Genomic DNA, 22,185 nt, shown 5'->3' with positions numbered 1-22,185 from the left:
TATTCTCCAAGTTTCCATATTTTTTATTTAATCTTATTTCAAAAATAATGGCATCATTGATATGTAATTTTTATTTTTTTAAATCGAGCACTCTCTGGAGTGATTCCATTCACATTTGTATGAAATGTGTTAAACTCTTCTAAACAGTTCATGAATACCTGACATTTGAGACGTATATCAGGGTAGTTACACCTTGTTATCGCTTTTTATTTTTAACTGAAAGCAAAAGTAGACTTCGTTTTGTAATATCCTTTTGCAATGTTAGCTAGCGATTATTTTAATTCTAAGCTGTCCATGTACATAACAATACTGTATAATAGCTCATATTATAACTAGCACTACCTGACTCGATGCAAATTCCTTATTATTTTCCTCTATGAAAAAATCGTAATCTTTCAGAAGATTCTGTGATACTTATTCTATTGAGTATTGATAGAATAGATACTACGAGTATAGACTATTTAAGCATGAAATAGTTAACTATTAGTCTATGATACTTATTCTATTGATTAACCTTTCCACAAAATCACTTCACTTGTATGGGATTCTTTATTCAAATTAATAAAAACAATATAAAACATTTAGTACATGTTTATAAAACATGGTACATAGAAGGGTTAGGCCTACTAGAGGTTTGATTTTAAAAAATGTACAACAATTTAGAATAAGTTGTTAGTTACGGTTTATCATATCTAAAAGCTACTATTAATTTTTCAGCAGTAAACTATTTCTTGGCTCAATGAAATAATATGGTTCGTATACAAGTACTATCTATTCTGTCAATACTCAATAGAATAAAATTGATAAAAACAATATAATACTCTAGTAGGCCAAACCTCGAAAAGTAGTTGATTTTTTAAATCAACCTCTAGCTAGAGAAAACTTCACAATAGTGTTGATGTGATTTTCTTTGATTTTATTATTGCTATCCCTTCAATCAGTCTCTTTTCGTGTTATCATCTATCCAATTATTCTCTATAAAATGCTCTAAAATAAATTCATATCCATGAAGCAGTAAAAATGTATTCTCTAGAAACAAAAAAAAATCTTTTTTTAAGAATATAGAAATTTGCCATTTTTTGTGTATTGGAATAATGGGCTTTAGTACACTCAACAATAAATTTTCCATTCTTCGACCGAATTTGACTTATGATGCATGATTTCGGACCGCCTTGACGAGCCGAGAAGAATGAAGTGTAGTACGATGAAATCTGAGCATTGTGTCATAAGTTATAAGTGTTTGAAATTTTGATCCTTGAGGTGTCCACTTAAGCGTGATCCTTAAGCGCTTGAGGTGATCCTTAAGCGCTCCTCTCCACTAGGAAATACTGAAATGAAGTGCATCTAACGGGTGATTCTCATAGAACATAATTTTATGAACTTATGTCATTGTGCGAAATATCAATGTGAAGACTATGTAGTTGGTGATGATGGTTGAAGCTGAAAATTAGGTGTTTTTCACAATACAAGGAGCATTGTTGTCAGGTGTACCTGGAAATCTATATGAGATAGAGCGCTCTACCTGATCTCAGATTGTAGAGCACAAAAATACGCCCAGAGTGATTTAGAATTATACATCTAAATGGTAACAATCGGAAGACGTTGTTGATCAAAAACTAAAATTCATCAAAATTGATTTTTTTCTTCAAATTTCACTCATTTTTGAAAAAATCATAACTCAGTACTCATTGGAGATAGAGAGTTCCGAATGATCTTATTTCTTTCAGAATTTCATAATCTAGAAAAAAGGCGAGAGTAAATTTTTCTGTCCGATCACGAGATTTGGCAGAAATAGCTGAAAACTGGAAAATGAGCCGAAAATACGAAGTTTCCGGGCCACCCTGTATCTAGCACAAGGAAACTTTGCATGAAGAAATTGGTTCTGTACTTCTCTTATGTGCCCAAATAATATATTAAAAAATCAGAACTACAATATAAATTGCAAGCACACCCCCTTTTTATGTCTATTGACTGGACTGTACCTCCTTCTTATTCCAGTATATAGCAATTAGTACCAAAATCTTACTGCCAAACTACAAGTTACAATGCAAGTTCGAATCTTTGTCTCCTAAATCATTGTAGCATTACTTGACGTTCGAAAAAGTCAAGAGAAACAGAAATAACTAAACATGCCAATTTTCCAATTAATTATGATTACTTGATCACTTATTATCACATTATAAATTACAAGTATTAGGCTTATAGCGATAATGATCTCTTATTGAAAAAGTTTATTACGGCAAATTAAATTCCTTGCCATTTCTCCCTCCATCTGTGTCCTCTGTTGAAGCTGCGAGGAAATCAATAAACTCTCCCACCTCTTGACGTCTCTCATTTTCCATTTCCAAACAGCTGTTTGCTGAAAAGCGGTTCAAAAGTTTGCTTCAATCCTCTTCAATTGTACATAATATATCAGGTAAATTTTACAAATCTTTGAAAATAAATAGGTGCATTATCATTAATCAACTCGAATTTGACAGCTACATTCTAAATTTGTTATAATATCCTCTTTATTGTTGCAAATTCTGTTTCACCTGTTGAATGGGTGAAACATATGTTATCAAATATTCCAAAGAATATTTTGTTACCAAACATTTCCAGTATATTAGATGTAATTGTGTTTGTGTTGGTTCGTTTTATATAATATTATGCATTCATGTATTATCTTCTATCAATTGACGTATTAAATTCTGTTGAGCATTTGAGTTACCAATATCACATAACCTGTATTGTATTCTGGTGATTTTCCGAGTACAATATTGTACATTGTACAAAATTTACAGAATGATATCAGTCTCAAAATTTGTTTAAGTCTGCAAATGAAAACATTTCACCAAGAATGATAATAATTAGTGTACTTGGGGAATTTTAACCAATGTACTCATTTGATTTCAAATGAAATTGATAGGAAAATTTAGGTTCGCTCACCATATCCGTCTAGCCAGGGGGCTCCGCCCCCTGGACCCCCGACTGTATCGTCCAAAAATGAGATCAGCAGGCTCGCTTCGCTCGCCTGCATTTTTCATTTGAGCATTTTTATCATATTTTAGGACAATCCAGTCGGGGGTCCAGCTAATGTGTGTCTGGCTAAACGGATATGGCGAGCGAAGCGAGCCTGACGGCTAGTAATATAATATTCCCAGGATTGAAGTAGCAGTGCCCAGTCAATTTTTCCGCGATAAATGCATTTAAATCTTCAACTTGGTGCAAACCTAACAAAGTCAACTCAACTTAATGCCAACCTGACAAAATTATTAATTTAGTTGCCAGTTAACAACTGTTTCGAAGAGGTACTCTATCTAGATTATAGTTCTATAGTAACATATGATAATGGAAATTTCAATTTTAATCAAGAGATTGGGAGAAGAAGAATATACATGCTAAAAGACGAACTTCAAACCCTTAAAAACAACCCTTATAGTTAAAATATTGCCAAAAGATTTTCTTAGTGCGCCTCTAAAGGGCCAACTGAACATACCTACCAAATTTGAACGTTTTTGGTCCGGTAGATTTTCAGTTATGCGAGTGAGTGAGTGAGTGAGTGAGTCAGTCAGTCAGTCAGTCAGTCAGTGAGTGAGTGCCATTTCGCTTTTATATATATAGATTACATATTTTTTTTATTGTGCAAACTATTTCAAGGGCTATGTGTGTTTTTTTTAATAATTCAACTTGAGAAAATGTACTGTATTTTAGACACAATAGTGATAGATATTTGGACTCTTGATCATTTATTGTAGAATTTTTCATCCATTAAATACGCTTATGATCCTTGAAAAAATTATGAATATTTCAAATCATTTACCACTGAAAACTTCATTGATATATTTAAATTAGTTCTATTTTAAGAGCCTTTCCTATACAAGAGTATGTTTGATCCAAAAAATTTAAAATTGAGAAATTAATACAATATTGAAGTATTTATCCAATATTAAGAGTTCTAATAAGATGGACACGGGAATAGATAGGTAGATATATTAATAGGCATCCACTGCCCACCTAATCTGGGAGATCTGGAACTTGTCAAAATAATTATACCATCTAAATCATAGTAGTACTAGCATTACACAATTTACAAATGTACATAGTTCAAGAGTTCAATTGATGTCGATTTATTAATTGTTACTGAAATATACTTGAGTGTACATCTTTCAAGAGCTCCTATGCTATAAATTCAGTAATTGTTGGTGAAACAAACGTGAGCAGGCATTAGACAGTGTTGATGTGTTGCAGATAAGCCAGCGGCGATGGAGAACAAGGAGGACCTGACCGGGTTCAACGTGATTTACACCGTGACGCAGGCGACTGGGGCCCTGCTGGTTCTGCTGGTGCTGATCTGGTGCGACAAGTACAGGGGAGGCTTTGCCTGGGCGCAGCCAGCCTCTCGCTTCAACTGGCATCCCCTCCTCATGACCGTCGGCATGGTCTTTCTCTTCGCTAATTGTCAGTGCCTTCTAAAGTCTATCAAAATTATAGGAAGGCGTTGTTGTCGCTTTTCCTTTTCCACCGTCTTCTATTAGACTAACATATAGCTGTGATTCAAGTTATCCCGGTGTATATGATCTCTTAATAATATTGTTTATTCTTCTTAATTATGATCATTTCTATCTCAAATATTATATTCATCGAGAAATCATATTTTTATGATTTAATAGTAAATTTCCAAGATTGAGATCAAATATAGTACTGTAACCATTTTCTAAAAAAAAAATACAAAAAGAAGAAGGAATTATTGTAGTATTTTCAAGAATTTTTTGTAAATGTTATGGAATAATGTATTACAACAACACCCCAATATAAAATAAAATTAGCTTCATGGGGTAGGCACAAAATCTTAAGCTGGCCACTGACGAGCGTTCCAAACGGCGTGGCGCGGCGCGATGTCACTCCAGCTGGAACGATCCAAATCCGTAAATATTTTGTGGGTCAATTCACGTGCACTCCATTCCATCACTCCAGTAGTTGATGGTTTGTGATCAAGTATGGACGAGGAACTTCTCCTGATTTCAACAGCTGTGTGTTTGTACGTAAAAAGAAAAAAACCCAAACGGAAATGGGTGAAACGTTTATTTTCGAATAGGCGGAATCACACGCATCTGAATTTATTTCAAGATCTTAGTGTCGAACCTTCGGACTGGAAGAATTATTTGCGTATGGATGAAGATACCTACAACCATTTACTTCGTTTGGTAACACCGATGATTACAAAGAAAGATACAGTCATGAGACAGTGCATTACTCCCCATGAGAGGTTGGCTGCAACTCTACGTTTCTTGGCCACCGGGATGAACTATGAAGAGCTGAAGTTCATCACAGCGATATCACCGCAGAGATTGGGAGTAATTATTCCTGAAACCTGATAATAACAACTAACCTTATTCATTTCCTTCCGAAATGAGCCTCTCATCGAGTTGAGCTTCTTAGTAACTACATCTTTTGTAACTGTGGGATCAACAGTTTTAAAAAATTCAAGGATCATCTCCAGAGCAGCGTTCCTTTTTACCTTGTCATGGTAACCAGGGTCTGTTATTTTCCACAAACAGGTATGATCCCTGTACATCTCGATCACAGAGATTACAAAATCCCGGTTCGAACTCATGACAACACAACAACACAAGATCAAAACAGCAATCTATCCTTCCAAGTCAACGGACTGACACGCACTGAGACGGGACAACCCACAGGTTTCCACATTCACGGTCGTTCCGTCGTTCCAGCATGCCATCGAGATTCCCCATTCACGAGGAGTTGGAGTGACGTAGGTTTGGCGTGGCGCGATGGATTTTCAACCGGTTGGAATTCCATCGAGCCTCGTCGCTCCACCAAAATACGAGCGCGATTCACCATTCACGTCGTTCCAATGGCACGCTACCGTGCCATTTGGCTTGTTGGAACGCTCGTCAGTGGCCAGCTTTAAAAAGTATAGAGGTCTAAATGAATCTTACTACTTATTTGATATATTATATATATTTATGGTGTAATTGATGTCGATTTATTAATTGTTACTGAAATATACTTGAGTGTACATCTTTCAAGAGCTCCTATGCTATAAATTCAGTAATTGTTGGTGAAACAAACGTGAGCAGGCATTAGACAGTGTTGATGTGTTGCAGATAAGCCAGCGGCGATGGAGAACAAGGAGGACCTGACCGGGTTCAACGTGATTTACACCGTGACGCAGGCGACTGGGGCCCTGCTGGTTCTGCTGGTGCTGATCTGGTGCGACAAGTACAGGGGAGGCTTTGCCTGGGCGCAGCCAGCCTCTCGCTTCAACTGGCATCCCCTCCTCATGACCGTCGGCATGGTCTTTCTCTTCGCTAATTGTCAGTGCCTTCTAAAGTCTATCAAAATTATAGGAAGGCGTTGTTGTCGCTTTTCCTTTTCCACCGTCTTCTATTAGACTAACATATAGCTGTGATTCAAGTTATCCCGGTGTATATGATCTCTTAATAATATTGTTTATTCTTCTTAATTATGATCATTTCTATCTCAAATATTATATTCATCGAGAAATCATATTTTTATGATTTAATAGTAAATTTCCAAGATTGAGATCAAATATAGTACTGTAACCATTTTCTAAAAAAAATACAAAAAGAAGAAGGAATTATTGTAGTATTTTCAAGAATTTTTTGTAAATGTTATGGAATAATGTATTACAACAACACCCCAATATAAAATAAAATTAGCTTCATGGGGTAGGCACAAAATCTTAAGCTGGCCACTGACGAGCGTTCCAAACGGCGTGGCGCGGCGCGATGTCACTCCAGCTGGAACGATCCAAATCCGTAAATATTTTGTGGGTCAATTCACGTGCACTCCATTCCATCACTCCAGTAGTTGATGGTTTGTGATCAAGTATGGACGAGGAACTTCTCCTGATTTCAACAGCTGTGTGTTTGTACGTAAAAAGAAAAAAACCCAAACGGAAATGGGTGAAACGTTTATTTTCGAATAGGCGGAATCACACGCATCTGAATTTATTTCAAGATCTTAGTGTCGAACCTTCGGACTGGAAGAATTATTTGCGTATGGATGAAGATACCTACAACCATTTACTTCGTTTGGTAACACCGATGATTACAAAGAAAGATACAGTCATGAGACAGTGCATTACTCCCCATGAGAGGTTGGCTGCAACTCTACGTTTCTTGGCCACCGGGATGAACTATGAAGAGCTGAAGTTCATCACAGCGATATCACCGCAGAGATTGGGAGTAATTATTCCTGAAACCTGATAATAACAACTAACCTTATTCATTTCCTTCCGAAATGAGCCTCTCATCGAGTTGAGCTTCTTAGTAACTACATCTTTTGTAACTGTGGGATCAACAGTTTTAAAAAATTCAAGGATCATCTCCAGAGCAGCGTTCCTTTTTACCTTGTCATGGTAACCAGGGTCTGTTATTTTCCACAAACAGGTATGATCCCTGTACATCTCGATCACAGAGATTACAAAATCCCGGTTCGAACTCATGACAACACAACAACACAAGATCAAAACAGCAATCTATCCTTCCAAGTCAACGGACTGACACGCACTGAGACGGGACAACCCACAGGTTTCCACATTCACGGTCGTTCCGTCGTTCCAGCATGCCATCGAGATTCCCCATTCACGAGGAGTTGGAGTGACGTAGGTTTGGCGTGGCGCGATGGATTTTCAACCGGTTGGAATTCCATCGAGCCTCGTCGCTCCACCAAAATACGAGCGCGATTCACCATTCACGTCGTTCCAATGGCACGCTACCGTGCCATTTGGCTTGTTGGAACGCTCGTCAGTGGCCAGCTTTAAAAAGTATAGAGGTCTAAATGAATCTTACTACTTATTTGATATATTATATATATTTATGGTGTAATTTATGTTGATTTCTCCATTTTCATACATGTCATATATGTGAGATTAATTTCAATAAAGAAAGAAAGAAATATTCCTATATTTCTACCTACAGTTCAAACGTTTCTGGTGACTTGGCAACGGTGCGGAGTTGGAAAAGGATAGAACTTTATTTGGTAATGATTATTCACCTCAGTTACCAGCTGATATAAACCAAGTGCTGTTTGCACAGCGCCAGTTTAAACGAAATGTAATTTTAAACAGGATTGAATCCATATCATGTCTAGTTTCTTATAATGTTGTTCATTTTGAGTTAAAACCACGAGCTGATTCAATTCAGTGCAAATTGCTAAAAGGACTTCCTTTCCATATTGTAGTTATGGAAATTCATATGCTTCTCTCAATCTTCTTTTCCAAATTTACACAGCTTTTACTGTGCAGACGGCCCTTAATGGCTCATACCGAAATCGACAATATTTCGATTTATTGATGAAAAATAATGAAGCCCTGAGGAAATTGATAATATGAGGAATTAACATTTTGTATGATTGTTAACAAATGTATTTTTTAAATTCAATAGTGAAAAATTATGAATATTCAACACAGTATGTATTTTGTTGTTGAACTTATCTAACTAAGATTTTATTAAGGTTTATAATCGGCAAAAGTATACATAATGTAAAGTTGTAAAGTGTAATTATTGAATGATGTCAAAATAAAAGTGATTTAATTCAATTTTGAAATACAAGCATTTGTCAATTATTACAAGTACAAATAATGGGAGTGCCTCAGAACTGCTGCGACATTTCAATTTGTCTAGTGTATGAACATAAACCTAAAAGTTTCTGTTCAATTAGGTTTCAAAGGTAAAAAGAACGGTTGGGATTAGGGAGCTTATGTTTTGGCTTTTTAATTGTAATATATTTATATTATTTGAAATGTGTTGATGATTTTATATTATAAACACAAATAAAGAAAAGTTGAAATATTCGCTCTATTGAGATGTCGCACTTACGAATGACAACCGTACGAATCACTCACTGAATTAAATTTTGAAAGATCACAAGATATTGTATACAACATGATTGTTGGTCTATTTTTGCATAGTATGTTCTTTTGTGAGAAATAAAATTGTAATGATTTGTTGCAGCGATAATGATCTATCGTGGGCTGCGCAGCATGCGTAAGAAGCAGCTGAAGCTGGTGCACGCGGGCACACACTCGGTCATCGTGGTCATGATCCTCATCGCGCAGATCGCTGTCATCTCATTCCACAACCAACTCAACATTCCCAACTTCTACTCACTGCACAGTTGGCTAGGCATTCTCACCATGCTCATATTCTTCTTTCAGGTAAGCTCAATTCAATTCACACATACACACAAAGAAAAATACATATGAAAGTTTACTGTTATCAATAGTTTCAAAAGTTGATAATTAAAGCAAAATCAGTACTTAACAAGCTCCATTAGTATTAAAATATTATGTTATTACAATATTGTAAAATTATGTCTATTATTATTAAGATTATCAATTGACATTACATTATTCAAATTATTGAGATTAACAATAATAATAGCAAGACATGATTATTAAGAATATTGAAGATAATGAAATCAAACAAGTAGGTAATGGCATAGAGAAAAATAGCATAAGAAGATATCCCATGGTAGGTTATAGGTCATTTATGTTCCAAATTTGAAGCCAATTTTTTGCTAACTCAAGCCGATTACTGTCGACTGCTGTCTATTATTACTGTTTTGGCCGGTTGAGAGTGTAAAGGTGCGTACAGACTTTCGCTCTGCTCCGCAACCAAACGTCACTCCAGCAGAGCGATTGATGATCGACCAGGGAGCAACAGTGGTTCGACCGGGGAACGCGAGAAGATCTAACATCTTCCGTAACGTTCATGATGGGTGCGTGGGCGGAGCGACTGTGGTTCGATGGAGGAACGAGGGCGGAGCGTGCTCGGTGCGGGTTGGAAGCGCGGATATGTGTACGCAGCTTAAGAACGGCACAATATGAAAGACTACCAGTGTCACATAGCTTCACGAAAAAGAACTACTAGGACTGTCGGCTTGATGATGGTGTCTGAGCATTGAGAGCAGTAGCTGTGTCGATTTTTAGCTCCTGGTAAAATCAACTTTTGATTGGGAAAAAGGTGTAGTACAGTGTTGAAATTTGGCACAGTGGTGCACCTAGTGTTGCTCTAGGTTGGTGGTGAGTTTCAACTCTTAATATTAAAGGGTTCCTGTGTTATTAATTTTTTAAGTTTGTGTACTAGCTAGAAGCATAGTTTTTGGCTTGTTTTTGTGAATTTTATAACTTTTGTGTCTGTGGTGCTACAGATTCGGTTGACATTCCAGTGGTTTCGTCTTTTTGAGACGGAGACACTGACGTCTCTCCCGGCTCTGTAGCTTGTGTGAGTGTGAAGTTATTTGAGATTTAAATTTTTGGTTGTATTTTGTGAGTTGAGTGTTGTGTGTGGTAGGGTGAGTGCCTGTGTGTGAGAGTGCGTGTGTTTTCCACTTCTCCTGAATTTTGTGGGTGGTGCTAGCCTGTGATTGGTCTGTGGCTTCCTCTTGGCTGAAGTGTGAGGGGAGCTCTCTTCTAGAGTTCAGCTTGTGGTTGCTTGCAGGTTGTTGTTGTTGTCAGGAGTTGCTGGGAGTAGTGCTCTTGATACGCAGCTGGCTTGTTGATACGGAGTTATTGATACTGTTGCATTGATACGCAGTGTTGGTAGAGCTGCTCACCGATACGCTGGGACTTTGTATCTTGTTACAGATCAACTAGTGTGATACAGGGCAGCACTTAGAAAATTTGTGATACCTCCATAAGAGGTATCTTCCTTATCTTTAGCCCTAGGGGTGTTTTGACACCTGTTTGGGGGTCATACCCCTTACCCCCCGACCCCCCCCCCCAAATTTTTATTGTGCTATTGGATCACTCCCCTTAAGGGAGGATCATAGCCAAAATTTCACCCCCCCCCTCACCCTTAGTTTTCCTGATATTCGCTCTTAAAGCGTATACTTTGTCCCCCCATAACTTCCCTCCCCCTCATTCGATCCTCTCCAGATTTTGACCTGAGGTGTATGGTGACTAGCACCTTCCATCACCTGAACCTTATCCTCATACCTCCCCCCCCCTCCACCCCATCATCCTTCGAAAATAGTGATTTTCTTTCCCCTTCAATAACTCTCTTGCCCCCTCTGTAAGGTGAGGGTTCCCTTTAGTCATAAGCTCCGCTTTTCAGTGGTGCTTCCTCCCCCTCCACCCATTTACCCCTCCGCCCCCCCCTTTTTTTTTTTTTTTTTTTTTTTTTTTTTTTTTTTTTTTTTTTTTTTTTTTTTTTGCTGTCTCTGTGGTTTGTGGTTCAGTATGGCCTAGGATATGTCTCATACTTCGGAGGAATCGTCGGCTGGCACGGTGGAGGCGCTTGCGCTGACCGTGTCCGCTGGGGCTGCGGTTCTCAAAGATCTATGGGACCTGGATAGTGCTGGTGTGAGCTTCGGAGCGAGGATACCTGAGCTGAGGTGTTTGGCTCATGACCTCAGAAAGGAGTTAAGGCTGGTCCTGGATCAGGAGAGAGCGAAATATAAAAAGTTGACTGTTAATTTGGTGGGCGTGGTTACAAGTGTCATGGACTTGATGGCTGACTGTGTGGATATCCTGAGTAACTCGGTGTCCTACTACAGGGGGAAGAGCGAGGCTGCTGGGTCCGACCCATCGGGTCAGCAGGTGGTGGAGGCGGTGCGAGCTCAGCTTCAGAGCGTTGTTGAGGATTCCGTCAAGGAGTTCAGAAGGTCCATGGCTCAGGAGATGGAGAAAAGTGTCGCGGCAACGAGAGAGGCTGTGGCGAAGGAGTGCGGGGATTCATTAGCCAAGTCTGTGGCTGTTTGTGTAAAGAAGTGTGAAAACTGTGTTGAAAGTGTGAAAGCCAGTGTGAGTGAGTGTGTAAAAAAGAGTGTGGAAGAAGGTATGAGTGTGAGTGGTTCGAATGTGAGTAAAGCCAAGAGCTATGCTGGGGCCACCGAGGGTGTGCTGAAGGTGAGGGGTGTTAGGGTGGGGGGACCTAGTAGGACCCTAATGGTGACTCCTGAGGGGGCTAAAGAGGAGGAATGGACGGCCGACAAGACAAGGGAAAAAATGAGGGAAATTCTGAAGCCTGCAGACGATGGATTCCAGGTGGTGGCAGCAAGGCGTGTTACTGGAAGGAGGGGCATGGCAGTGGTGTTGGGTTCGGACGAGCAGGTTAATAGAATGAAGGCAGATCCTCGCTTGCGTGAAGCGGGCCTGTCTGTGGCTGAGCCTAAGGGCCTCCGCCCGAAGGTGAAGCTTTTTGACGTGCCCGCTGAGCTCAGCGAGGAAGAATTTCTGAGTTGTCTGATTCGTCAGAATTTTGAGGAGGAGGAGAGGGAGGTATCCCGACGGGGTGTCAAGGTCGTCCGGAAATTCGCTGGTGGCTCGGATGATGTATGTAATTACGTGATAGAGTGTGACCCCGGTGTGCGTGAGCATTTGATATGTGCTGGACGGGTTTATGTGGACTGGCGCTCGTGTCGTGTGATCGACTGGCTGGCTCCCCTGCGCTGCCTTCGCTGCCTGTCCTATGGTCACGTGGCGAGGGTGTGCAGGCTGGCGTCCCCAGTCTGCCGTAAGTGCGGAAAGGGGGGGCATTGCGAGGCCGATTGCACGGCCCGTGCTCCAGTGTGTGTGAATTGTTCGCGCGCGGGTCGGTTGGCGGACCACTCTGTGTTGTCCCCCAACTGCCCCTCGTATAAGGCGGCGTTACAGTCCTTGGCGAGATCGACCCGTTATGTTTAGGATCGTTCAAGCCAATACTGGGCGTAGCCGAGCGGGTATGATTGAGTTGTTGTCTGATTGTGTTGCATGTGGTGTGGATGTTCTCCTTCTGCAGGAGCCGTACTCCTCTAGGGGTGCTGTTCCTGTAGAGGGCATGGGTCGCGTATTCTGTGTGGGTTTGCCCCGCCAGAATCGAGGCATAGATGTCTGGGTGTGTGTGGTTGTATTGAATGATTGTTTGGGTGCAGTCCTACTGAGTGAGTTCTCTTCTCCTTATTGTGTGTCTGTGGATTTGGTGACAGGTGGTGGTTGTCGTGTAGTTGTATGTAGTGTTTATTTGCGTCCTGGTCGTGTGCATGATGATGAGTGGGGTATGGTTGAGAGAGTGAGTGTTGAGTATGAAAGGGTTCCTCTGCTGATTGGGTGTGATGTGAACTGCAGTTCGGAGTTGTGGTATGGTACAGGTCGCGGTTGTGCAAGGAGTCAGCGAATTGAGGACTGGGTAGCACTGCAGTTCATGTCTGTGTTGAATGAATGGGATGAGCGCTGTACGTTTGAAACTGTGAATGGTAGATCGAATGTGGATGTTTCTTTTTGTAATGATGCATGTCTGGTGATGAATGTGTCTTGGCGACTGGGGGATCTGTGCATCGATCATCGTTCAATCCATATGTCTGTTGGGCTGGAGGATGACCGATGGGCAGATCCAGAGCGGGTGAGGTTTGTGCTTTCCGGTGCGAACTGGCTGACATTTGATCGCGAGTTGGTTGGTCGGATGAATGGAATTGATGGTGGTGGGGTAGACAGATTGGCTGACAGTCTAACTGCTGCGGTCCTTGGTGCTGCCAGGGCCTCTATTCCAGTTCGCCATGGTGGCAAGCGGGTGCCGTGGTGGGGACGCCAGTTGGCTGATCTTCGTAAGTCTGTGAAGCGTGCTAGAAGGCGGTTTCAGCGTGCAAGGGGGGAGCGGCGACTTCGACTGCAGGTGGCTTGGAGGGATCTTCGTCGTATGTACGTGTATACTGTGTCGGTGTGCAAGTGGAATGCATGGAGGCAGTGGGTCTCCAGAGAGGGTGCCCGAAATCCTTGGGGAATCGTGTATAAAAGTGTTATTCGTGGTGGTGTAAGGAATCGCGTGCTTGTCACTGTCCGTAGGGAAGGGAGGGTAACAGCTGGTGTGAATGAGACTTTGAATGCGTTTCTGTGTGAGCTTCTGCCTGGTGATGATGCTCGGGTTGATGCGGGAGCACAGCCTGTTGTTCGTGCTGGTTTTGTGTCTGAGGATGGTTGTGGGCCTTGTGTGGGTGAGTGGAGTCCTGAGGCCCTGGCCGTTGCTGTTTCAAAGATGAAGCGTGGAACGGCTCCGGGACTGGATGAAGTCTCACCTGACCTTGTCTGGCGTGCTTGGGGGAGAGTGAAAGATGTGTGTTTGGATCTGTTCAATCGATGCCTGAACCAGGGAGTGTATCCAGCGGCCTGGAGGATCGGTGAGGTGGTTCTTATACCCAAAGCGGGTGATAGGGACTTGTCCCTGGTGAAGTCATTCCGACCTATCACCTTGCTGAGTGTGTGGGGCAAGCTATTGGAGCGCCTCATTGAGACGAGCCTGCGAAGTGCTATCGGGGCCGCTGGAGGCATGAGCAGGAAGCAGTATGGCTTTGTTGGTGGGAAGAGTACTGTTGATGCTGTCAGGCATGTGATTGAGTGGGTCGGTGGGTGTGGGTATAGGTTTGTGTTGGCTGTGTTCCTTGACATCCGGGGGGCATTTGACTCGGCTTGGTGGCCAGCCATAATGCGGCAGCTGAGGCGGTTCCGGTGTCCCTTGGATGTCGTTAGGTTGGTCCGAGCGTACCTCACTGGTAGAATTGTGCGTATGGGTTGTGGCTCGGTGTTTGTGGAGCGTGTGATGGAGCGTGGGTGTCCCCAGGGATCTGTTCTGGGCCCCCTCTTCTGGAACCTTCTGTTGGATGAATGGCTTTGTATGGATCTGGGTGTGAATGTTGAATGTGTTGCCTATGCTGACGACCTGGTGCTGCTGGTGGGCGGTGATCGGCGGGCTGAGGTGGAGGAGCGAGCGACTGCTGTGTTGGACCGTCTGTTTGAATGGAGCATCAGTGTTAAGTTGGAGTTCGCACTGGAAAAGTCTTTGTGCATGAGTATGAGAGGCCTGCGTAGCTTGTCTCGCAGGAGGAATGTTTGTATGAATGGTGTACCTGTTAGGTATGTGAGTGAATGTGTTTATCTGGGAATCACCCTTGGGGAGGACCTGCGAATGGAGGGCAACATTGCCAGATTGGAGGAGAGGTGTCTACGGGTCTTCTCGCGCTGTGGAGTGGTTGCGAGGCGCGATTGGGGCTACAGGGGAGATGCTCTTCGTGTTGTTTATAGGGGTGTGATTGAGTCGATGTGTCTGTACGGCTGCGAGGTATGGGCGAATGGTTTGAGTGATCGAGTTCTATGTCGACTGAATGGTGTGCAGAGGAAATGTTTGAAGAGTGTGACCAGGGCATATAGGACTGCAAGTGGCCCCTCGTTGTGTGTGATTGCTTGTGTTTTTCCCTTGAGTGTTTTGTGTAGAATGAGAGTGCGTGAATGTGGCCTTCGTATGGGCGGTATGGATCGTAGGGCTGCTAAGTATGAAGCATACCATGAGGCGTTGGACTGTTGGCAACATGAGTGGGAGAATGGGCAGTTTGGGCGGCAGACCTTTGCCTTCTTCCCGGATGTGCGTCGGAGGGTCCGTGTCCGGTTTTATGACTGGACACATTATTCCGTGCAGTATTTGACCGGGCATGGGAACTTCGCCGATATTTTGTACCGGTGGGGGAGGCGGGAGAGTCCACTCTGCCCTGAATGTGGTGTCGATGAGTCCAGTGCTCATGTTATGTTTGAGTGTGCAAGGTATGAGGTCGTCCGGACGGCATTCGTGTTAGAGTATGAGAGGATTGGGTGTCGCTTTGTGTCTGAGTGTATGGTTTGTAGTGTGCAGGCGTGTAAGTTGTTTGTACGATTCTGTGAGAGATTGGGTCGTATGCGTGAGGACTTTGTCCAGGTTTGATGTCGCATACTTGCTCAGGTTGCTCATGTTTATGTTCAGTGGTTTTGATTTTGATTTTGATTTTTATTTTGATTTTGGTTAAAGAATAACCGGTTAGATGATTTTGTTGTTTTATTTGAGGAGCGGGTATGCGGCATAGTCCCGAATGCGTGTGTGTGAATGTGTGTGTGTAGTGTGTATGAGCCTCAGGAGTCACCATTGTTTAGGCGTAGGGTTTGTAGGTTGGGTGTAAGTACCATGGGTTGGTTGGGTTGAACTGGTTGTGGGGGGGAGTATTTGCTAGTAATTCAGTCGGTTGGTAATGAGAAGGAGTACTGTAGGTTGGGGTTATGTTTGTATGTATGGTTGTTGTGAATGGTGTTGATGGTACGTCGTGCCTTGTGTGAATCTGTCTCTGGTGCCTGGTCGCGGGGAACCGGTCCGGAGCTCTTCCCTGAGAATTGTAAAGGGCAGAGTTCTGGACTGTTGAATGCCCATACCACTCTCCTGCGGTGAAGGCCCCTCACCGTAGGGGGTGGTCGTCATCATCTTAGCATAGGCACCAGCGTGGAGTGGGTTGGGCAGCATGGGTCTTAGGAGGCCTAGATGGCCTGTTCCTGGGTAGTTGGGCTGGGATCGGGGCCTGTGCTGTGGTATGAGTGTGTGATTGACTCCGGGGTATCTTGGGTTGGGTTGGGTTTTTGGGGATAAGTTGATGGCTGAGCTGGGTGGGATTATTTTGGTGGGTGGGTTACTTTTGTTTTAGGTTGGGTTTTAGATTTTGGGTAGGGTTGCTGTCGGTGCTCAGACGACAGTCTAGGCGGAGTTTCGGGTAACATCTTTCCGAAACGCCCTGCCCTGCTGTCTGAATGCCCCTGATTCTGTCGGGGTCATTTTGGCAGTGGCGCGGGCTTTTTCCAAGTCTTCAGGTAGCGGAGAGGATACGTCCGGGCCTTCTGGCCCACGTACCGCCGGAACTGGGCGTCTGTGGTGAGGCACCTTGTCTCTCCATTGGCGTCCAGGCTAAACTCCTCAATGATGCCCACCTGACGATTGGCAGTGGTGCTACGGACCCTGAGCCGTTTTTGTGGTATGATGTAAATCAGGTACACAAGGGCTCAGGTGAGGTTTCCGGACCGGAGGGTCTACACATGTCGGCTTGAGTTAACAGTGAAATTTGGAACATAAACTCCCTATACCATGGGAGATCTTACGCTATCTTTTCTATATGGTAACGGCTACAATCGCTGTTGTAGCGAAATGTTCCATCAGCTAACTTATTCTCTGCAACAATGTTTATTGTGATTGGCGACAAAATCGATTCGAAAAGTGTATTCTATAGTATACAGTACATTTGTGTCTATTACAGTATAGTTTTGAAAATTCATTGCAAAAAGACAACTTCTATAGATTTGTTTGTGATGTTATGTAGAATAATTTACAAAATAAAATGGAAAATAATAAACAATGTTGTTGTTCATTGTTTATATGATAAACTATTGCTTATAATAAAATGACAATAAATAATTTTCAACCAACCAATCTAATGAAATCATCAAAGAAATTCCATACATGAACACATTGCAAAATGATACAAACATAAAATATTCAATACTGAGTATTATTTTTTATCATAGATTTGAACATTCCTTCAACACACAAACAAAATAAAGATAGTACATTGAATAGATTTATCATGAATAAATAAAATGGGAAGAAGAATATGCTAAGTGACATTTCAAAAATGTTATTAGATGGTAGAGGTTATGGTTTATGACCTTTTAAGCCAAAATTGTGCTGAGGGATTCAGTTAATTACTGAGTACAATATAAAAAATCTGGTGTGGTACACTAAAGGTAGGCGCACACAGATCGTCGACGGACGGCACGGATTGGACGATTAGATTTAATGCATTGTTTTCAATTGGAGTTCGCATACCTATCCGCATCGTATGGGTGTGCATCGGAAAGGTGTGCGCCTACCTTTAAGTTGCGTTTACACCAAAGTTATTAACAAAATGTTGATAACTTAATCCTTATCGATTCTATTAGATTGTACATAACTTATACACTTGATGAACATATGTGTTTGTCAATTTCCGTTATAACTTTGGTGTAAACCCCGCTTTACTCAACTTTCCTTGCTTATTGAACTGCAAGCCTCATTCTTAAACGAGAATAATTTAGGGGAATAACATAATGACAATTGGCGGCTACATATTCAAAACTACGATCATACTATTGAATAATAATTTTTTCAGAATACATTTTCCTTTGTATAAATATTGTGAAATTTGATGTTTTCTTTTAATTCGTCAAAACAGCTGTTCTACAGATAAAATATCTCGACCGTGTTCTTCTGAATAAACTGCTCTACCTACCTACCTCATGCACGAGAAGGAGGTAACAAAGTCCATTTCTCAAGGATGGGGTGGACCCCCTATTAGTTTCCCAGGAAGGAGACTCAAGCAAGTTGATAGAGCTGATAAATAACTATAAATGGAATGAATTTGAAAAAAATCGGTCAACTCATTTTTGAGAAAATCGTGATAGAAGTTTAACAAAATCCATTTTTCTCTAGAATATCACGTAGCTCCTGCAATTTTCCCAGAAATGAGACTCATGTAAGTTGATGGATAAATTTATAAATAGCTATCCAGAGTATAAATTTGAAAAAATCGTTAAAGCCGTTTTTGAGAAAACCGTGAAAAACATGGTTTTTTAGTCATTATCCGCCATTTTGAATTGAATTTCTTATTGTCAGATCGTCATGGTATAAGGACCTCAAGTTTAAAATTTCATGTCAATCGGTTTATTGGGAATGGAGCTATCGTGTTCACCTACATACACACAGACCAACACCCAAAAATCATGTTTCTGGACTCAGGGGACCTTGAAACGTATAGAAAATTTGAAATGAGAGTACCTTAAGTTTTTGGAAAGCAATACTTTCCTTACCTATGGTAATAGGGCAAGGAAAGTAAAAATGAGTACATGCTCACATTGTAAACTCCAACCATGCCGTGCAGCTAGTAATATCATTTTAGGAAGATTATAATAGTGAATATCACAAGTAGCCGACACTAAAACGAATCTATGTGTGTTATTTCTCAATAAACTGAAAGATCAACGTCTTTTTACCAACAATGGAATGCTTCTAGTTAAGCTTGACATTACCTGTTATTGGTAACAATAGATTATGATATTCCAGTTTCTCCCTGAAACCTTTGAAATCTTTATTATGCCTGTTTAGTTGATTAAAAAGTGATATTGATATTGGAGTGGATATGATATTGAGTGGATTGATATTGTTATGTGGTGGGGTTCATCTCTTGGGGCCAGTTCAGCTAATTGGTCAGTTCGTCACACACCTCTGGTGAAATGAAATTGATCTGAATTTGGCCCCTTAGAGGCCAACAGCTCAAATTTGGCCCCTTACAGTTCAAATTCAAAATATAGCCAGCTACAACAATATTGTAGGTTCACAAGATTCTTTATCTAAAATACAAATTCAAACTACATTATGTGAAAAACATGATTTTGTAATTAGTAAAACTAAAAGTTGAAATTGTAGATATATCGGCTAAACCTGCCTGGCTGTGGTAAAGATTTGTGGTACCACTTGATTGAGCTGGTAGAATGATAGTATCATTGTTTTGGGATCATGTTACGTGTGTCAGTAGTTATAGTTTGTAAACATGCTCTATATTTGTATATATTTTTAATTTGTCACTGTACTGTGTATATCTCTGTGTATACATTAACAAGAATGCTAATAATTATTAATAATTCCATTTGTGTAACTTATGCTATTGTTACAAATACATGGAATTGTTGAGTTCTATTTCCGACTGTCATGAACAGGGTTAGAGTGATACATTACTGTGAAAATTTTACTAGTATAATAAACCATACAAATACAAATAAATATAATCATAACAAATACTTAGAATTGTTGAGTTCGATTTCCGACTGTCATGAACAGGGTTGGTGTGGTACATTACTGTGAAAATTCTACTTGTATAATAATCCATATAGCAGTATAATAATAGTGGATTTGATTGCAGTACGCTTTGGGATTGGTGGCTTTCCTATTCCCCGGGCTTTCGGCGCCTGTGCGTGCGGCCATGATGCCCTACCACATCTACTTCGGAATCACCGCTTTCGTGCTGGCCATAGCCACCAGCCTCATGGGAGTCACTGAGAAAGTCTTCTTTGTGTTGGACAAGTAAGTAATACCACATGATGGTATATACTACTATCCTGGTAAATACCACTATTCTACATTATTGTACCGTTCTCAAATATTCATATTTACCAATAGTCCAGTCAAGGAAATGTTTTAGAGGGGAAAGTTAGGAAGACAATATTTTGACCTCGCAGTTCTGTTTATGGTAGCAAGGAGGTACACCCGCTGTGCTTAGAGGGTGGGGCTGGTTCAAAGACTACTTTTGACAATTGGAAAAATCATTTCAATTATTTCTAAGAAACTTTCACTCTTTCACCATCCACTTATCTTTTCAAACAAAAAATATTCTAGCTTGTCGAAAATTTGATGTCTGTTCGAAATGTCTCGACATTGACAAACATAATTTTTAATTGAAAAATAACTATAGGTCGGATGAAAATGATCCAGATACCAATAGAAAGAATACGTCCTCCCTGTTAATTTTATATAAAATTCTTACACATTACGACGCTCCATGATTATTCTGAGAGAAGTGGTATTTAAAAGAAAACAAATTTTCGCAATGTTTCCAATTTCATCAAAAAAGTTGAATTTCTTTTTAATCCTACAACTTTTTTAGCACTACTGGCATATCTTACTTTACTTACTTTCATTGGCGCTACAGTCCGATGTGGACCTTGGCCTCCTGCACAATTCGCCTCCAATCGTCTCTCCTCTCCGCCACATTCTCCCATCCTCTGATGCCCAAAACACGCAAATCGGCACTCACATCCTCCAGCCATCTCCTCCTGGGCCTTCCTCTTCTACGCGTACCAATCATTTTACTTTTTAACAACTTATGCGGTAGTCTGCAGTGCTCCATTCTCTGGACATGCCCCAACCATCTCAAACGTTGCGCCTTTATAACTCGTACGCTGGCATATCAGGGATGATATTCTACATCCAATTCTGACGTTTAATTGAAAATTTAAGGGAGTCGCAATTTTACACGGTTTGGCAACCTTATAATTTCTTCGGATGAAGAGCCAAGTTTCAACTTATTTTAGACAGACTATAATGTTGAGTGTGAAATCTCCAGTCTTGCAACAATAGACCGATGTTGACAAAGGAATTTGCATGGAATCAATTTTTAACTTTGCAGCTTTGTTGCGACTAGGCCCAGATGGGAGGATAACATATCAAAAGTTCCCATCTCCACCCTATGTGCTAAAGGGATGAGGGTGTTTAAAAGTTGCATTTTTCAGCTTTTTGCATCCACGCTTTTATCTTGGGAACAATTTATTCAACCGACATGACTAACTATTCCAAAATGAAGCTTGACTGTTGGTCCCGGCTGAAGTATGACAGTCATAAGGCCCATTGATAGCTTAAATGATATATTCAGGCGAGGTGGAACTTCCGTCAGGTACTCTCAAAAATCAATTTTTACAATAATTACTTCAATCTTTAATATCGGGGCACCGAGCTTCGCTCCAGAGTACAAAAGCATAGAAGCATAAAAGCATAGTTTATATTTATATATTCATTTATTGATACACAGAACACAATTCTTTCAATTGATTGGGGTAGGACCAACAGGCACAGCCCAAAACTGTTTCTGCCCCGATTTTCTATGTATATACTATAAATACGGTAATCCAAAAAGTAGGTTATGTTTCACACACTTTTGAATTTCAATTTTCAGTTCAAACATTTGAAAACAGATAAGTTTAGATTTAGATTTTTTACAAACCAAATTGCTTCACAAAATATAGCACTCACTATTCACTTAGAACTGTAAAATAATGATTAACCGCCTAATAAAGATATTTTTTCATTTCATTAACTTTCAAAATGTTTATATAGGTACTTTAATTTAAATAAAACAAATAATTGATCTTGAGTAAATCTAATCGTTGGTCATGTCAACAAATCAGATAATGTTGATCAAGTCGGTTTATCTATAATTGCCAGATAATACTTCTCGTGAGATCCACTGATTGATTGCAATAGTTCAACAGCTGAACATAATTCTGTCTCACTCCCACACAGGCACTCGCATCTTCCGTTATCGACAGACCGTTATCATTAGTTTTTCCAAGGATGAATAATTATTATTCTTTTCATGTCCTTCAGCGAGTTTTCCAGAAATGAGACCATCGAGGCAATCGAATTTTTATTTCAAGAACCTCCTATATTGCAAATTTCATCAAAATCGTTAGAGCCGTTTTCGAGATCCGTTGGACATAACTACATACCCATATACCCAAATACATAAATATATTCAGAAATTTCTCGCTTAATATAATAGTATTATGTATATTTCAAAGGTTCGACATAGATC

The 22,185-nt window shown here is 40.7% G+C and overlaps 1 protein-coding gene across 12 annotated transcripts in view; it reads left to right on the top strand.

Moving 5' to 3' along the window:
- Nucleotides 1–22,185, top strand: part of LOC111053445 (cytochrome b reductase 1) — a 73,968-nt gene that overhangs the window by 49,454 nt on the left and 2,329 nt on the right. For 10 of the 12 annotated variants that reach the window (XM_039437086.1, XM_039437049.1, XM_039437059.1 and 7 more), the window contains 3 exons: nucleotides 4,231–4,440; nucleotides 8,985–9,187; nucleotides 19,741–19,901. In XM_039437086.1, coding sequence (XP_039293020.1) covers nucleotides 4,245–4,440; nucleotides 8,985–9,187; nucleotides 19,741–19,901 — 560 coding nt within the window. In that variant the 5' untranslated portion in view covers nucleotides 4,231–4,244. Of the gene's footprint in view, nucleotides 1–2,322; nucleotides 2,417–4,230; nucleotides 4,441–6,087; nucleotides 6,321–8,984; nucleotides 9,188–19,740; nucleotides 19,902–22,185 lie in introns of those variants that run through there. The other 2 variants (XM_039437095.1, XM_039437083.1) reach the window with 2 other exon arrangements.

Source organism: Nilaparvata lugens, chromosome 1 (genome assembly GCF_014356525.2).
Source record: "Nilaparvata lugens isolate BPH chromosome 1, ASM1435652v1, whole genome shotgun sequence".
Taxonomy (NCBI): Eukaryota; Metazoa; Arthropoda; class Insecta; order Hemiptera; family Delphacidae; genus Nilaparvata; species Nilaparvata lugens.
This window is presented reverse-complemented; position numbering and strand designations above follow the sequence as displayed.